The sequence below is a fragment of the Oncorhynchus mykiss genome, chromosome 10 (assembly GCF_013265735.2).
Source record: "Oncorhynchus mykiss isolate Arlee chromosome 10, USDA_OmykA_1.1, whole genome shotgun sequence".
Taxonomy (NCBI): domain Eukaryota; kingdom Metazoa; phylum Chordata; class Actinopteri; order Salmoniformes; family Salmonidae; genus Oncorhynchus; species Oncorhynchus mykiss.
This window is the reverse complement of record NC_048574.1, coordinates 47,318,481-47,337,827: the sequence shown is the minus strand read 5'-3', so window position 1 is coordinate 47,337,827 and position 19,347 is coordinate 47,318,481. Positions and strand designations below refer to the sequence as shown.

The following is a 19,347-nucleotide window of genomic DNA, read 5'->3' as shown; positions in this document are numbered from 1 at the left end:
ACACACACACACACACACACATACGGAAATCTATAAAAACCACTAAACCAGTGATTGAAACAACAAAGCAGTCAACTTTTTGTTAGGTTCTGTTTAAGTGAAGTGGATCCATTTGTGGTGATTGAGGGCCCCTGTCAGGGTGTTCTCCAGTGGACTGTAAATACAGAGGGCTTGGCATGAATCTCCCTGAGTGAGGGCCTGCTCTACTCTGACATGGCCACCGCCGCTCGCCCACACCAATCAATGCCTATCGATTGGCTTACAGGTACTTCACATTCAGCCACGGTTGCAACGAACATCCCAAAACGATTTGGAGCGTCATTTGAGCCCAGTTAATCTGGTCGTTTGGGATGTCATGGGGAGTGAGGTGTCTGTTTTTTACAACCCAGAAAAAAAGGAGGGAGAGAAAGGGGCGGTTTATCTAGTTTAAACATTCTATGTTTCCTGTAGCCTATATTAGAATGACATGTCAGGACATTTAATACAGAGAAAGAAAGAGAATGATAAAATACGAAAGAGAGAGAAAAGGCTAAAAAAAGGAAAACAGGTTTTGTAAGAGCACAGGTGTAGGCTATATGTGTTAAAAAAAATAGTACTAACTAGATGTCGCTAGAGAAGTCATGGCGAAACACCATCAGCGGACAGTTTACCCCATTCACGAAACTGGTTTGCTCCTACAGACAGTGAGTCACGTGGCAGTGGCTTGATATATAAAGCAGGCAGACCGGCATTGAAGCATTCAGTTACAATTCGATTGAATGTAAGAATGGGCAAAACAAGTGACCTAAGCAACTTTGAGCATGGTATGATCGGTGCCAGGCGCACCGGTTCCAGCATCTCAGAAACGGACGGTCTCCTGGGCTTTTCATGTACAACAGTGTCTAGGGTTTACCGACAATGGTGGGTCAAACAGAAAACATCCAGTCAAAGGCAGTCCTGTGGCTGCAAACAGCTTTTTGATGAGAGAGGTCAAAGGAGAATGGCAAGCTAACAGGTGGGCCACAAACAAATAACGGCACAGTACAATAGTTGTCTCGGGAACGCACAACTCGTCAATCCTTGTCACGGATGCGCTATTACAGCACACCAGGTTACGACCACACCAGGTTCCACTCCTATCAGCTAAAAACAAGAAGAAGCCACGCCAGTGGGCATGCGATCACCAACATTGGACAATTGAGGAGTGGAAAAACATTGCCTAGTCTAACGAATCACAGTTGTCTTTGCGTCATGCTGATGGCAGAGTCAGGATTTGATGAGTCCATGGCCCCATCCTGCCTGGGGTCAAAGGTACTGTACAGGCTGGTGGCCGTGGTGTAACGGTGTGGGGAATGTTTTCCTGGCAAACATGAATTCCCTTAATAAAAATGTAGCAATCCGGTACTCTATAGATGGGTGTACCTAATAAACTGAATCTATATGGTTTTGAGGGGAAGATGTGTTTGACTAAAACATTTACATGGGTAGGGGGAGAGTGTGTGTGTGTGTGTGTGTGTGTGTGTGTGTGTGTGTGTGTGTGTGTGTGTGTGTGTGTGTGTGTGTAAACTGCTGTTGGTAGACCCCAGCATGACTGAGGAGGTTGGAACAACAACAAAAAATCAGCCGCCCAGCTGCGTTTTCCATCAACACATTCCTGGCAGCTCACATGCTCTCCCTTTCTCTCTGTGGGGCTGTGTAGAACGACCCCTAGGGAAGCGATCCTTAGCCCGCGGACGCACGAGCACCTTCGCAAATGCTCATCACAACAGGGCAGCCTGCAGGAGATGCACAGGGGGCTTCTCTCCCTCTCTATGAGTTTCCCTTGCCGCGTGGGGCACTGCAACCAGAAGCGTCTACCACCACTGTCACATACACCGGTCCTGTACCAGGAGTCACATACACCGGTCCTGTACCAGGAGTCACATACACCGGTCCTGTACCAGGAGTCACATACACCGGTCCTGTACCAGGAGTCACATACACCGGTCCTGTACCAGGAGTCACATACACCGGTCCTGTACCAGGAGTCACATACACCGGTCCTGTACCAGGAGTCACATACACCGGTCCTGTACCAGGAGTCACATACACCGGTCCTGTACCAGGAGTCACATACACCGGTCCTGTACCAGGAGTCACATACACCGGTCCTGTACCAGGAGTCACATACACCGGTCCTGTACCAGGAGTCACATACACCGGTCCTGTACCAGGAGTCACATACACCGGTCCTGTACCAGGAGTCACATACACCAGTCCTGTAGTGGTCTATGACACGTTTAAAGCATGAACATAAACCTCACCTGAAGGCCAGTAAAGTATTCAGATAAGGCCTTATCAATGACATTAAACAGAAGGGAAACGCGTACTGTATATGGACATCCCACTGTATAACTGCACAGACGCAGACTGCAGAAGAAAAAAGGCAAGTCCTGCTTAAACTGCACACCGGTACACCAGAATAGTGATGGACTAACTAAATCATTAAAACCAGCCACCCACTCTGCCATCTGTGCAGTAGAACTATAATTGCCACTTTGTCCAGGTACAACGTGTTTTGTTTTTTTTACTGGTGAAACACAGCGACGTTGGTCAAAATCTCCATAGAAGAGCAGCTAGTGCCACCGCACATCACCTTCACCCTCTTTTTAAATATGCACGAGAAGAGCAAGTTCACCGGCGGTGTAGTTGTAGCAGATAAACACAGCAGTTGTTGGGTTTTTTTTCTCCCTCCAACCCCAGATTTTGTGAAACATGTCATGCGGCTCTTCCTATTGGATGAATGGCACTAGCATGGCGTTGCATGGTCACATTGAAAATGCTGCTTTGTAACAGCACTGACGAAGGCATCCGGCTGAAACATATGCTCCTTTGTGTTTGACTTGTAGCGCCCCTGTGACCGTTCGTATTCTCCCTAGCACGGATTCAATAGGTAGATTCTTTTTGCATCTCTGCCTCATTTGGGTTACTCCTTTTCATGGTTCGAGTACCTTCTGAGCTCTATACATTTATTCTCCGACACACTGACCACCTTTCTTTTACGCCTGAGCGCAAACCCTCATTTGTTTTTAAATGCAAATGTTTATTTCACCTTTTATATAAAGCAGGTAGGCCAGTCGAGAACAAGTTCTCATTTACAACTGCGACCTGGCCAAGATAAAGCAAAGCAGTGTGATAAACAGAGTTACACATGGGATAAACAAATGTTCAGTCACAATAGAAAATATGTATGCAGTGTGTGCGATAAATAGGCCATAGTGGCAAAGTAATTACAATTTAGCAATTGACACTGAAGTGATAGATGTGCAGATGAGGATTTGCAAGTATAAATACTAGTGTGCAAAATAGCAGAAAAATAACTAATATGGGGATGAGGTAGGTAGTTGGTTGGATGGGCTATTTACAGATGGGCTGTGTACAGCTGCAGCGATCGGTAAGCTGTGGGTGTTGCTATGGTGACCAGTGAGCTAAGATAAGGCAAAGCTTTACCTAGCAGAGACTTATAGATAAACTGGAGCCACTGGGTTTGGCAACAAATATGTAGCGAGGACCAGCCAACGAGCGCATACAGGTCGTAATGGTGGGTAGTATATGGGGCTTTGGTGACAAAATGGATGGCACTGTGATAGACTGCATCCAATTTTCTGAGTAGAGTATTGGAGGATATTTTGTAAATGACATCGCCGAAGTCAAGCATCGGTAGGATAGTCAGTTTTACGAGGGTATGTTTGGCAGCATGAGCGAAGGAGGCTTAGTTTCGAAATAGGAAGCTGATTCTAGATTTAATTTTGGATTGGAGATGCTTAATATGAGTCTGGAAGGAGAGTTTACAGTCTAGCCAGACACCTAGGTATTTATAGTTGTCCACATATTCAGAACAGTCAGAACCGTCCAAATGTAGTGATGCTAGGCGGGCAGGCGGGTGCGGGCAGCGATCGGTTGAAGAGCATGCATTTAGTTTTACTAGCGTTTAAGAGCAGGAGTGTTGTATGGCATTGAAGCTCGTTTGGAGGTTTGTTAAGAGTGTCCAAAGAAGGGCCAGATGTATACAGAATGGTGTCGTCTGCGTAGAGGTGGATCAAAGAATCACCTGCAGCAAGAGCGACATCCTTGATATATACAGAGAAAAGAGTCGGCCCGAGAATTGAACCCTGTGGCAGCCCCATAGAGACTGCCAGAGATCCGGACAACAGGCCCTCCGATTTGACACCCTGAACTCTATCTGAGAAGTAGTTAGTGAACCAGGCGAGGCAGTCATTAGAGAAACCAAGGCTGTTGAGCCTGCCTATAAGCATATGATGATTGACAGAGTCGAAAGCCTTGGCCAGGTCGGTGAAGACGGCTGCACAGTACTGTTTTTTTTAAATCGATGGTGGTTTATCATCGATACTGGCTTTCTACATTGGTAATATCAAACAGCTGGTGTTTTAGTATAAATAAAAACAATTTATTGTTTCGGGCATATATTTAAGCAATAAGGTCTGAGGGTGTGTGGTATATGGGCAATATACCACGGCGAAGGGCTGTTCTTACATACGACGCAATGCAGAGTGCCTGGATAAGCCCTTAGCCGTGGGATATTGGCAATACACCACAAATCCCTGAGGTGCATTATTGCTATTATAAAAGTGTTTACCAATGTAATTAGAGCAGTAAAAATAAAATGGTTTTATCATACCCGCGGTATACGGTCTGATATACCATGGCCTTCAGCCAATCAGCATTCAGGGCTCGATCCACCCAGTTTATAAAAAGGAATAGGTCTATTACTGCTTTACTTTATAAAACATTGCTCCACAAGAACTACAGGGCTCTACAATATTACGCCTGTAAATCTCACTAACTCTATTCCCCATTCCCCATCTCTCATGTCTTGTTAAGTCATGAATCCAGATTGCTCAAGTGGTTAGTGATGTTTAGTGCGCTCCAGTTTTTTCCCTTGTAAAAAGTGAAACTCAATTTAGCTGGTTTGCTTCACTGAAGTGGCTGCTCCACAATATTTCAGGCTACTCCCCAGGCTGCCCTTTCCTTGACTTGTGACCTTACAGCCTTGGACCACATGCACACGCACAGACTTCAGACGGACCACCATGCTCAGGGCCCTCCCCAGCGGCTGACCCCAGACAGGGAGGGAAGCCATTGGCTGGCACAGGGGAGCAGTCCGGGGCTGGATGGTGGAGGAGGGAGGGCAGAGTGTGTTGTGTTGGGGCTGATTTTCTCCAACAGAGCAGACTGTTCAGAGGCAGCCATGTGCTCTATTGGATCCCTCTGGGGGAGAGGAATGATGGCTCTCTAGAGCTAGGTGCTGTTTGTCTTCATTACCCATAATCCTTACATCTCAGGGTCTCACACACTCGCCCGAGGGGATCCAATGGCGAGCACAAACACACACACACCTCCCGTCCCCCTCTGTGTTTACCCTAGCCTTGTTCAACCTCTATGGGACAGCAAAACCGGAGTGACGGCCAACATTACTAATGATCTCAATTACCACAGGCAATTATCTGCAAAAGCTGGTGTGCATGACGTGTGTGAGTAGTTGGACTGGAGTGAGGTGATACAAGGCAGGGGAGGGTTCAGCAAGACATGAGATTGGGTGTCACTATCCCAGCGCCTAACTAGCTGTGTGCAGTGGAAACAGCATGTTATTGGCTGCCTCTGTGGACAAAGCCGGCAAACTCGGACTGCATTCTAAAATGGGTGTGAAACAGTCTCCTCTGCAAAGCAGCTGGGGTCTCTCTCTCTCATATATATATATATATATATATATATATATATATATATATATATATATATATATATATATATATATATATATATATATATATATATATATATATATATATATACAGGCACACATACACAGATAATACCACGGCTACATGCTGCTAGAGCAACACCACTGCAGCCATTTCTCTTATGACCTTAGGATGAAACGCAACCGAGGCAGTGACCCCGATGAATCCTACATCCCCTGTTCACATGAACAAGAAAGCATGTTGCACCCGATAAAGGTTTCCTTTGAAACATTCCTTCCACTTGTCAAAAGACAAGCCAAGGAGCACAACACTGCAGTAGGTCTAGATCTTATCACACACATTCATGTACAAGGCCTTCTTCATTCATTCATTCATATAGACATTCAAGTTTTTTGCCACCTTTGTTCGTATCAAGCTTCCTGCCACATTGTTGGCCAAACACAGCAAGATAGGTTTACCTCCGTATTCACCATATTTACTGCCATTTGTTTATTGATGCCGTCTGGGTGAGCCCCTCCCCCCAGCCTGTGGACACATCACCCTGATGACCCTGTCTTGCCTCCCGTCTTGCCTCCCCCCTAGAGCACGGCGGAACGAGGCATTCAGTTGGAACAGAATGAGACTTGTCTGCGAGACAGCTAGTATTTATACAGTGCGAGAGACACACAGCCTTCCTCTTAGCAGCCAATCACTCGTCATGGCACAACACAAGGAAGACAGCGATGGCACTGTTGGGGAGAACTAGGAGAAGAGATTCAAGGAAGTTCAACCGCTGATAGACAGACGGCCACACACACAGAGAGACAAGAGAATACGCAAACACCAACACACAAAGCGATTGTTATGTCACACTTAAAGGGAACCAACATTCTTATGCGGGAACATAGACCCCTGAAGCTTTGCCAGAATGTGAGAACTCAGCTACACGACAAATCACGAACAACAGAAATCACATCTCGCCACATCTCGACAAAATCCAACACGCTAATCTATGTTCCAGCCAACCACTCAGCAACATGCCAGTATTCCCCCTACTCTGACAGACAGTTAGGCTATGGCTCAGTACTCACTGCTTTGGACATGAACAGTGCTGGTGGAGTTGGAGTTCCCCAGAAGGTTCTCTGCCACACACGTGTAATTCCCAGAATCCTCCAGCTTGGCTCTGCTGATCTGGACCCTGGAGTTCTTCCTGTGGCAGAGGGGAACACAAACAGCATAGTCGGGGGAACCAAAATGACATGGAAACATAACCCGTGGCTGGGGACAGGGATATAGAAAGACAACACAACAGGGCTAGAGGCGCCTAGCCTAGCAACAGGAATGGGGCGTCGCCGTACAAGCCAGATTTGAATGGGATAGAAGCCAGTGAGATGCAGTTACTTTCAGCAGGGTAGAATCGGACAGTTATCAGTGTGTTATAAAAGGGATCCTTGGTTTTACGATACCTGCTCCCTGTACCAGAAATAAGCACTCACACACCCTCAAAGTGAAGTGATTGTTAAAATACATAGCTGAGAGAAGCTATGGACACAGGAGTAATGGAGGCTATAGGAACGTAAAGATTTGCGATATGGAACACGGTGTGTGGAATCTAGGGCCCCGGGCTATTCATCAACCCAGTAACCAACTTTGATTTTAAAAAGCACCCCCTAGTCTTGAAAACACTTCTATGCCGCAAAGTATACTTTCTGTTATTTCACCAATTAAGGCATTTGCTCATAACCCCCTGGCATAGCACATTATGATCTCATAAATAATGTTGAAGTCTCTAACGTTGATGTTTCACTTTCTAAAATGCATTTCATCCTTTGGGTCAGCTGGTAAAAGCATTAGGAGAAAACTACTGAAGGAGGAATCACTGCCACTTGTGAGATTTGTCTGTTTTGTTGATAGTACCACATGCTAAATGTGTTAGGAGCTTCAAGGGATTGTAGATGTACTCACTGGCTGGACTTTATTTTGACCTCTCTGCTTTTCTTGAGCTCACTGCCATCTTTGAACCATTTGTAGGTAGGGCTGGGGTTCCCTGTAGCCTCACATTTGACCGTGAGCCTGCTTCCCTCATCCACCATCAGTGGGTTCCTCATTCGCTTTAACTTTGGGGCAATAGCTAGAAAAGAGACAGAGAAAAATTTGTTAAAATTGACACATTTTGCTACTGATTTGGTGTTCCCTATTGAAATGGGTTTAAGGAGAGAGAGAGAGAGAGAGAGAGACAAAAAAAAGGCACAAAGACAAACATGTCAGGTCACCAAGTGCTCAGCCGTTCACCAACACTCTCGTATGGCCAGATGAGGTCACCAGAGCCACTGCCAGCTAAGCCTCTCTCATGCCTAGACAAAGTCAGTATCGCTGTCAAACAGGGTACATTTTACACCATCTTCAATCACAGAGGAGCTAGTTTCAAGTATTCACAGCAGAACCAAAACACCAACAACAACAAAAAGCTATTCGGAATGATATGCTCCAACGAACACAACAATAAATAACAGGACAGAGATTAACCGTTCCCAGCAGGCTCTCAGAATTTCACAATTGCTCTCAGAAAAAGAAATGCAAGAACCAGTAACCGCTGCTAAGGCCGCTACGACCATTAAACCATGATCTATTTCTTTCTCTCTACCTCTCATCTATATTGTGACATTTTTGTCGGCCATAGATTGACAGAAATAGTATTACCAACGACGTAGCTAGATGTGCACTCATGGAGGAGATGCCACCAAAGTTCTTAAATGAACTAGTATACACAACGGGGATAAAGTATAAAACTGTCACACACACGTTTGTTAACTACCTTTTTATCAGGACGGAATGACCATTTTACTTATCTTATGTCCATCTCAGCTTAGACAGAAGTTGTTCTGTTAGCTACCTTCTATCACTGGGATGACCTCTGTTCTCCACTGCGCTACAGTAACCAACGTTGATTTAAAAGGCTAGGGGGCGAACGAAGCCGAGATAGCTGATGAATGCACAACACATGTCCAGGGTTAAACCATAGATCACATTGTCACGGCCTGTCATTTAGTGACCAGAGACGATTGCACGTGTGCAGCAAGACCGATGCTTGGAGGGTAAGTTAGCTAGCGGCATTTGCATCTTAAAAAAAAAAAGGACCAGTTCAAATAGGGTGTCAAATGAAAGCAAAGAGTTGATATTTACAACAAAAAAAGGCATATATACATTTGAAGCATTTTCCATCATAACATTTTTAAATAAGCAAAGGCTTTGGTATCTGGTCAAACAGATGGAAAAGGGGTCGTAGACAACATCTACCAGAAAAAGTCTTTAAAAAATAAAAAAGACCCCTGCGAACTTATATCAACACATATTCATTTTGGGAGTAATGTGTTTCCCTTCTATAAGTTTTAGAAACATTGTCTTGTGCCTTCAAATTCCGTTACCATGAACCCACATATCTTTAAAGATATTTTCTTATTTATTTTCCTCATGAGGACATTGAACGTTCACAGAAGGAACAAGTAAAGGTAAACCTATCAATTAGTTAGTGTTTTTGCTGATATCAAGTTTGTTTATGAATTATTAAGTAATTAAAACTCGTAATTCTGTTACCAAATCTGCAATGGAATTAGACATAGTAGTTACAAACCACAGTTGGGCCAACTACAGTCTTCCCTTCCACTGGCATACTGTTATATGCTCATAACCGTTTTATTTCTGAAAACAGTCTGGACAAACCCTCACTCTCCCTCTCTCGGTCTTCTCTCTCTACAGTTAATGTCACCTCTCCTGGCTCTTTCTGACACCTACAACCCACCCTCTTTCCATTTACCCTAACAAGCAGCCTTACCCACTGAATACCGACATTACATATCCATTGAAAAAGTAGTTGAAATTTGGTTCAAAAGTAGTTGAAATTTGGTCATTCCGCCCTGGCCGGGACCAAATCTTAACCAATCATAGAGGTCTGTGTTTCACAAGTTGAGACAGTACAGTAGAGAACAGTACATAGAGCACATGTCCAAACTTCTTAAACATAAGACTTCTATGGAATGGTTCCGATTTGTTGTGGTGCGGACCAAACAAAATGTGGTCTTGTTTGGGGGCGGAGCTCATTACAATAATAGCCCGTGTGTAGAATAATACCCAAATATGCAAAAGAAGGATATTGTGTACCTATTCAGGATACAACACCACAAAGAGAATGATATTAATTTCTATAATTATGCATTTCTATATAGGACAGATCAGGGACCCATGATGTAATTCCGTTACCGGACATAAATCCCACTGTAGTTCAATAAGCAAAATCTTTTTTTTCTTTTTTTCCCAAACTCAAGGTGTCATGTCATAGCTGACACCTCCATTCTTTCTGTAGACATCTTTGAATCTTAAGCAGATATTTAACTTTGGAGTTCTGGGAAAATGTGGACGCGAAATAACTGAGGGAGATTTTACAGTAATTCTGTTGCCAAATTTTGCACCTGCACTGTTCTTCCAGTAAATGTGTTTTTGTGTAAAATGTTCAGTGTAAATTGTTCAAAGTAGTCCTTGTGCATAGGGTTGTATGGTTTGTTAAACTTTGAAGTCAACGGTTTTTGATTGGCATGCATTTTAAAGTCAAAAATCTGAGTCAAAGCGTAATTCCGTTACCATGGAATTACCACAAGCTAGACAACAGGGTCAGCCCAGCTCTGGGAGGATGGATGGATGGATGGGTAGAGGGAGGGAGGATGGGCTGTACAGTTGGCGGTCTTCTCCCTCCCTATGGTCTCTGGCCTGCTCTGCTGTCACAGCTGACAGCTGCACTCATGTTCGTTGAGGACTGGGATTCCCCCAGGGTACAGAAGAGAGAGGTGAACAGGGGTGAAGGGGACGGGCTTCTCAAGGTGAGGTTGCGGTCTTTCTCATTCCCTCTCGCTCATTCTCCCGCCTTCTCTTTCAGACACATTATCACAGTAAGTCATCATGAAGTGCCTCAATCTCTGACTCTTGTGAAGATATGCTGTTTATGCAGGAGGGAAATTGGAACACAATTGGAGGTGTATTTAGAGCCAGTTGTAGCTACAGCATGTTTAGCAGGACATCCATCATTGTACAGCTAGGTATATAACTGACAGGCATTGATTCTGGTGGTATTGGTAGGCATGGATAAGTATCTGGAAATGTTGTCTAGAATCGTGGTAAGTATCTCAAATACAACCCATCATGGTAATTGGTGAATTGAGTCTAGCTAGCTATAATTCCAATGGTTTGGCTGGTAATAGGAAAAGAAGAGCAATTTTTACATGGCTAATTTATTGTTAAAAAGCAAACTCATTCAATATTTTCTGACAAAGTGGCCAGGGAAAAAGAGCAGTGGTGTAAAGTACTTAAGTAAAAAATACTTTAAAGTACTACTTAAGTAGTGTTTTGGGGTATCTGTACTTTTACTTCACTACATTTCTAAAGAAAACAATGTACTTTTTACTCAATATATTTCCCTGACACACAAAATAACTCTTTACATTTTGAATGCTTAGCAAGACAACATCAATGGTCAACCCTACTGCTTCTGATCTGACTCACTAAACACAAATTACTTGTTTGTAATTTTTTGTTTGTTTGTTTGTTTGTAATGTGTTGAGTGTGCCCTTGGCTATCCCTAAATTTGAAAAGAAAAACTAGGAAAATCGTACCGTCTGGTTTGCTTAATATAAGGAATTTGAAATGATGTATACTTGAGCAATTACATTTACTTTTGATACTTAAGTATATTTAAAACCAAATACTTACACTTTTACACAAGTTACTTTCACTTTTACTTGAGTCATTTTCTATTAAGGTATCTACTTTGACTCAAGTATGACGAGAGATTACGAATATTATGGACAAGTTGGAATTGACCTACATGGAAAACGAAAGGCATAGAAAACGTAAATGACGTGGTAATAAGTAATACATGAATGTCCATGACAGAATTTTAAATGAATTTTAGACTGACCAATGTAGATATTTTCAAATACATGCAACTTAAAATGTTCATATCAAGACCATTTCTATTTGAAATCTTTTGGACAGCAGACCAATCTCCAGGGAACACTTTTTGAGTCTGAAAAGGATGTTCATATGATAGGCAAGATGCACTACATGGCCAAAAGTATGTGGATACCTCTTCAAATTAGTGGATTTGGCTATACATAAAATCAAGCACCCAGCCATGCAGTCTCCATTGACAAACATTGGCAGTGCTAAAGAGCTCAGTGACTTTCAACGTGGCACCGTCATAGGGTCAAGCGCCATGCCCCGACAGATCTCCCGCCAAGTCAAAACGGGGACCCGAACCAACAACCTATCGGCCACTGGCCCAAGCTTCCATTCTCCAAGTCACCAAACCTCCAAGACCCCCCCCCCCCCCTCCCCCCCCACAGTTCCCCCGTGTGCTGCCCCTCAACCATCCGAGATCCCCCCCAACCCCCCAAAAAACCTCTCCATCCATTATTTTTTTTAATAAATTCCGCATTACATGTCACCAGTAGTACATTTACTGTTAATTCCTGTCATTTAGTTACATTAATTTCTGTTTATGAGTGGATCAATTAGGCCTACACAGTCAATTACCATTCTCGGTGTGGAAACATTGTTTACAGAGTTCACAACCTGCTACACAAACAAGTTCTGATTTATTTACGACCATCATTTAAACGTTTCCATTGTATTTTGCTTGGAGCGCTCCACGCAATGAGCATGTGTCTGCTTTCTGTACTCGATGGAGTGCGTGCCTGAGCACGCATAGAAGTAGACTAACTGCGCACAAATGTAGGAAAGTGCCCATTTGGGGATGTCTGATTTCTGATCTTCTTAATTAACTTGTTTTTCTGCCATTTTTTCTTCACCTCACACAGAAAGTCAATGAAGTCAGTATTTATTTTAAAATCCATTGCGACTGACATTAGTTCCTCACAGTATTTGAAAAATAGCTCCAAAACTCTCCCTCGATAATCACTAGGCCTCGGTGTGAAAGAGTAAAATATCATGCTCTGAGGATCCCATACATCCAGTGGAAACGTCATAAAATACCTGAACACATTTCCCTTCGCGCAAAAACAGCTGTGTCTGTCCTGAGCTCACTGGCGTGGGAAACTCTGAGGGCCCGGAATAGGCTAGTTGATACAATGTTGCAAGTTCGTCAGCGAAAGCTTCGGGCCTGACCTTCCTATATACAGTCATTGGGCCGGGCCCAGTTGATTTGAATGATTTGATACAATGTTGCGCTTCACTAGCGATAGCTCAAGTCAAGACAGATAGAAGGAGAGGCAGACAGGCACAGTAGAGAGATGAATGCGATTGAAATAACCTGAAATGGAAATGATAGGCCTACTGCTACATTGGCCTAAGCCATCTCTTAGTTCCAAGTGCTCATTCCTTTAGCCGCCAATGGCCTACTGTGAATCAGTGCGTCCATATATCAGAGGCTGATGCTCTCGCTTTAGAGGAATCTAAAGTTTTATATTATAAAATTTTTCCATTCCGATTTATATTATTAAAAACATGTGACATTGATTTTGAGAAAAAATATATATATATATTGAAATGAAACTGTCCCACGAAAACGTGCATATGAATATCATAACTGGCATGCAGATCAGTAGAAATGGTACTGTAGGATAAATTGTTTCCCCAAACGCTTCCAAGGAATAGAACGTTGTGAACAGAGCACACATTTCTTTGTACTGCATAATTACAATGTGTGTGTGTGTGTGTGTGTGTGTGTGTGAGAGAAAGAGAGATAACGAGAGGGGTGTTGTAACTAAGATTGTGCCTATTAAAACTGAGCACAAAGAGACAGCTATGCATTACAGCACCAGTAATTGTAAAGCACCACTCACTGGGCTGCGCCCAGCACCGTGTTGCTTGCTAGACTAGTGGGCTAGCACACCTACACCTAATTTTAGAATTGTAAACTAATAGAAAATAGAATTAGGAAACTATTTCGAGCACTTCTCCAGATCATTTGATATCCACCACATGGGGGAGAGAAGAGGGAGAGAGAGAGAGAGAGACCCGACTCAACTCCAACTAAACGGTCTGTCGTACAGCAGAGAGCGTGTCCAACTCCGAACCCACACAACTGAATAGATAAGAGCATATCATGAGCACACATCATCTGGCACCTGTATCATCCCACGGCTACGTACTGGTGAACCAGCGTTTGAGTTGTGCGGTTGCAATATCAACAGTCCCTTATCTCTGGTATATCTTGGCGTGCATAATTTAAGAAAATTGTGTGCAGTGCAGTGGACAGATAATATGCACAATGTCTCAGGAAATACTTTCGGGGATGTCCATACTCAGTATAGAACACGGCCCCAACCGAGGCCCACAGGCCACAGTGAAAACATTTGCACACAAAAATGCAAGACGATGCAGTCGCATACTGTAACTGCTATAGCCCTCTAGGTAGAAAAAAAGAGAGAGAGACAAGCACAGACAAATCAACTTTTTTCTAAGAGAAAGAAAGAGAAAAAAAAGACTGACACAGGAGAGAAGAAGTGCAGCAAGCAATACTTCAGGAGAATTGATTGAAGCTATTTTACGTGTAATTTGTAATGAAACATTTATAAACTCAGCAAAAAATAAATAAAAGTCCCCACTGTCAACTGCGTTTATTTTCAGGAAACTTTACATGTGTAAATATTTGTATGAACATAACCAGATTCAACAACTGAGACATAAACTGAACAAATTCCACAAACATGTGACTAACAGAAATGGAATAATGTGTCCCTGAACAAAAGGGGAGGGGTCAAAATCAAAACTAACAGTCAGTATCTGGTGTGGCCACCAGCTGCATTAAGTACTGCAGTGCATCTCCTCATGGACTGCACCAGATTTTCCCGTTCTTGCTGTGAGACATTACCCCACTCTTCCACCAAGGCACCTGCAAGTTCCCGGACATATATAGGGGGAATGGCCCGATCCAACAGGTCCCAGACGTGCTCAATGGGACTGAGATCAGGGCTCTTTGCTGGCCATGGTAGAACACTGACATTCCTGTCTTGCAGGAAATCACGCACAGAATGAGCATTGTCATGCTGGAGGGTCATGTCAGGATGAGCCTGCAGAAATGGTACCACATAAGGGAGGAGGATGTCTTCCCTGTAGCACACAGCGTTGAGATTGCCTGCAATGACAACAAGCTCAGTCTGATGATGCTGTGACATACCGCCCCAGACCATGACAGACCCTCCACCTCCAAATCGATCCCGCTCCAGAGTACAGGCCTCGGTGTAACGCTCATTCCTTTGACGATAAACACGAATCTGACCATCACCCCTGGTGAGAAAAAAAACGTGACTCGTCAGAGAAGAGCAACAGGCCTACAAGCCCTCAGTCCAGCCTCTCTCAGCCTATTGCGGACAGTCTGAGCACTGATGGAGGGAGTGTGCTTTCCTGGTGTAACTCGGGCAGTTGTTGTTGCTGTAGCTGTCCCTCAGGTGTGATGTTCGGGTGTATTGATCCTGTGCAAGTGTTGTTACACGTGGTCTGCCACTGCGAGGACAGTCAGCTGTCCATCCTGTCTCCCTGTAGAGCTGTCCTACGTGTTATTTCATAGTTTGGACGTCTTCACTAGTATTCTACAATGTAGAAAATTGTACAAATAAAGAAAAATCCTGGAATGAGTAGGTCTGTCCAAACTTTTGACTGGTACTGTATATGTGTGTGTATATAATCATTTTACTACATGCACTCTATTTTATATGCGAGCGGAAATAGTTGTAAGTAGCATTACTGTTGTCCATTAGTTTATTTCAAATCAGGGGAGAGTGGTAAGGGTTGGTATTTTTGTATTTTTTAAAAATACAATTACGGTATCCAATACAATAAATAATAGGTAATTACTTCAATTAAAACTGAACATGTAGGTGCACCAAAATAAATCACCGGATGTCCTCATCTGGGAGGGATTGCCCCACTTCCCCGACCTAGTAAAGAAGACAGGCTGTCTGTCCTAAAAACCTATATGGAAGAGTGACTAATATTTCTTCAATATCCCTCTGTGGAAATTGCTAAGTGATATTGAGCTCTTCAGAATGTTGTGGGGTTTGATGGAATGTGTATTGCAGTAAGGCGAGTTCCCTTTTAAGGACTGCAGATAAGGATGGTCCACTACAACACAACACAGAGTACTAGTGTTCAGTCTGCAGTGTGCTCGGACAGTCCACTTGTAATGTGCAGTAAGGAACGATTTGGTCTACGTTCAGACAGTCTACGCTTGATGTTCACTCAGTGTTCACTGAGTCAGCCTTTGAATTTGGAACTAGCCTTGATAATTCTGCAAATATATTTTATACTCGTGGTATGCTCTCTAACCCCATACCTTTGTCAGATTGACTATGTACATAGAAAGGAGCAGAAGCCTTTCTGAAGGACTACAGATACAGTACAAGCTTGATTCTCTCTAGTACAGTATGGAGTAACAGCAGAATAGCTTGGCCCTGCATCCTACAGGGAAGAGAGGGGAGCTGCTCTGTCCTATGTAGGCTACATGTCCTATGACAGTCAGACCCTACACCCTGCCTGGCTCTGAGATCTCTATGCGGAGCCATCCTGCACAGCCCAGACATGATGCACAAGGAGTCGGTGAGCCAAGTAAAGCCCCCCCAGTCAAACCCTCCACTAACCCGGACAACGCTGAGCCAATTATGCGCCGCCATATGGGACTACCGGTTGGTTTTGACACAGCCTGGGATTGAACCCCAGGCTTTAGTGAAACCGCAACATTGCGATGCAGTGCCTTATACCGCTGCAATGCAGTGCCTTAGACCACTGCGCCACTCGGGAGGCCCTGATCAGCAGTATTTCAAACTCCAAATGATACTGATCGTTCTGGCATCATCTTTGCATTATTGCTGTCAAAATGTCACCCTTGTTTTGTTTTTTTACAGGTTTCCTTATAATGCTTGGATCAAGTGGTTGTTTCCAATTCCTTACTGAATGCAGTTCTTGTAAGTTGTTCTGAATATGGTAGATGATATTAGAGAATGAGAAAGCAAGGTTACCTAAGGAATAGTGTGTAGAAATACAACATGATGGAATGTTATTGTTCGGATCCCAGGGTAGAACCTGTTCTTGTGGGTTCTACCCCCCCCCCCCCCCCCCCCCCCCCACCCACCCCCCCTCGTTAGTCCAGTCTAACGTGACAGAACTGCTCTCATAAGGATGCCTGTCTGACCTGGACCACTTCCCTAAACAACCCAAATGTGTTATACTTTGAACAAAGATGCACTTTCTGGGGTTCCATCTATAATTGTAAAATCAATTATTTTCAGTGTTTAAAGGGATACTGCGAGATTCCATAAATTGAGAAGGTTTTTTTTCTACTTACCCAGAGTCCGACGAACTCATGGATACCATTTTTATGTCTCTGATGGCAGTATGAAGGAAGTTACAAATAGTTTTGCGAGCCAATTTTAACTGCCGTTAGCGCAATGACTGAAAGTCTACAGGTACGCTAGCGTAATCGAAACTACCTTAATTGCCAGAATGTCACAGTGTCTCTTTAGTAAGAGGAGGCCAAGAAGCTGTTAGTTTAAAGGAACAGTTACATAAATCAAAAGAGTATCAGGAAACATCTATACTTGACCAGCAATTATACTGGTGAATTTAACCCATCAGTAGCTCATCTTTTTTTCTGTCCATTGGAAATCCGTGACAAGATGATGTGACAATAACGGAGTTACCATGCTTCTATCATGTACAACATTCACATTGATGAAACATCCATTGACAGCTCTATAAATCTGGATGAACTAACAGCTAATCAAAAGGTCCAGGTTGCACCATCTCACTAATCTGATTTCACTGAAAAAAATGGAATATATCACTTTAAGCAGATACCATAATGCTTTTGGCGTCAATCTTTAGGAACACTAGTTGCAGTGCATTCAGAAAGTATTCAGACCCCTTGACCTTTTACACATTTTGTTACGTTGCTGCCTTATTCTGAAATCTACACACAATACCCCCATAATAATAAAGCGAAAACTGGTTTTTAGAAATGTTTGCAAATGTATTCAAAATATAAACAGAAATACCTTATTTTCACAAGTATTAAGACCCTTTGTTATGAGACTCGAAATTGAGCTCAGGTGCATCCTGTTTCCATTGATCGTCCTTGAGATGTTTCTACAACTTGGAGTCCACATGTCATGTCTAATCAATTGAATTTAGCACATGTCTATATATGGTCCCACAGTTGGCAGTGTATGTCAGAGAAAAAAAAACAAGCCATGAGGTCGAAGGAATTGTCCGTAGAGCGCCGATTGTGTTGAGGCACAGATCTGGGGGAAGGGTACCAAAAAAATGTCTTTAGCATTGAAGGTCGCCTAGAACACAGTGGCCTCTATCATTCTTAAAATGGAAGAAGTTTAGAACTTCCTCGAACTGGCCGCCCGGCCAAAATTAGCAATCGGGGGAGAAGGGCCTTACTCAGGGTGGTGACCAAGAACCTGATGGTCATTCTGACAGAGCTCCAGAGTTCCTCTGTGGAGATGGGAGAACCTTCCAGAAGGAAAACAATCTCTGCAGCACTCCACGCCTTTATTGTAGAGTGGACAGACGGAAACCACTCAGTAAAAGGCACATGACAGCCCGTTCAAAGTTTACCAAAAAGCACCAAAAGGCCTCTGACCATTAGATACAAGATTCAAGGATCAGATGAAACCAAGATTGAACTCTTAGGCCTGAATGCCAAGCATCACGTCCGGAGGAAACCAGGCACCATCCCTATGGTGAAGCATGGTGGTGGCAGCATCATGCTGTGGGGACGTTTTTCAGAGGCAGGGACTGGGAGACAAGTCAGGATCGAGGGAAAGATGAACGGAGCAAAGTACAGAGAGATCCTTGATGAAAACCTGCTCCAGAGCACTCAGGACCTCAGACTGGGGCGAAGGTTCACCTTCCAACAGGACAGCGACCCGAAGCACACAGCCAAGACAATGCAGGAGTGGCTTCGGGACAAGTCTTTGAATGTCCTTGAGTGGCACAGCCAGAGCCCAGACTTGAACCCGATCGAACATCTCTGGAGAGACTGGAAAATAGCTGTGCAGCATCCAACCTGACAGAGCTAGAGAGGATCTGGGAGAAACTCCCCAAATACAGGTGCGCCAAGCTTGTAGAGTCATACCCAGAAGACTCCAGGCTGTAATCGCTGCCAAAGGCGCTTCAACAAAGTACTGAGTAAAGGGCCTGAATGCTTATGTAAATGTGATTTTACATTTATTTTATTTGTATAACTTTGCAAATATTTAAAAAAAAACAGTTTTTTTTGTCATTGTGGGGTATTGTCTGTAGATTGATGAGAAGAAAAAAATCAATTTTAGAATAAGGCTGTAATGTAACATTTGGAAAAAGTCAAGTGGTCTGAATACTTTACGTATGCACTTTATATACAAATCTATACAAGGGGCCATCAATACAATTTGCCCAATTTTGTAAGCACCATTCTACCCTGACATTCTCAGAAGTTCTCCTAATCCATTGCTGATTGGAGCACCTGTGTACATACCAAGTTTTGCAGGGAGTGGCTAAGGGTTTAGTACGTCGAACTGAAATTATTTTTATCTCTAAATTATCTGAGCCATTTCAAGATGAGCTGTCAGTGCCA

The 19,347-nt window shown here is 43.5% G+C and overlaps 1 protein-coding gene across 3 annotated transcripts in view; it reads right to left on the bottom strand.

Moving 5' to 3' along the window:
• The window catches only part of LOC110534120 (pro-neuregulin-2, membrane-bound isoform), a 115,332-nt gene that overhangs the window by 36,745 nt on the left and 59,240 nt on the right, over positions 1-19,347 (bottom strand). For all 3 annotated transcript variants that reach the window (XM_021618798.2, XM_021618799.2, XM_021618800.2), the window contains exons 2-3: positions 7,683-7,848; positions 6,809-6,927 (exon numbers count right to left, since the gene is read on the bottom strand). In XM_021618798.2, the coding sequence (XP_021474473.2) occupies positions 6,809-6,927; positions 7,683-7,848 (285 nt within the window). The remainder of the gene's footprint in view (positions 1-6,808; positions 6,928-7,682; positions 7,849-19,347) is intronic.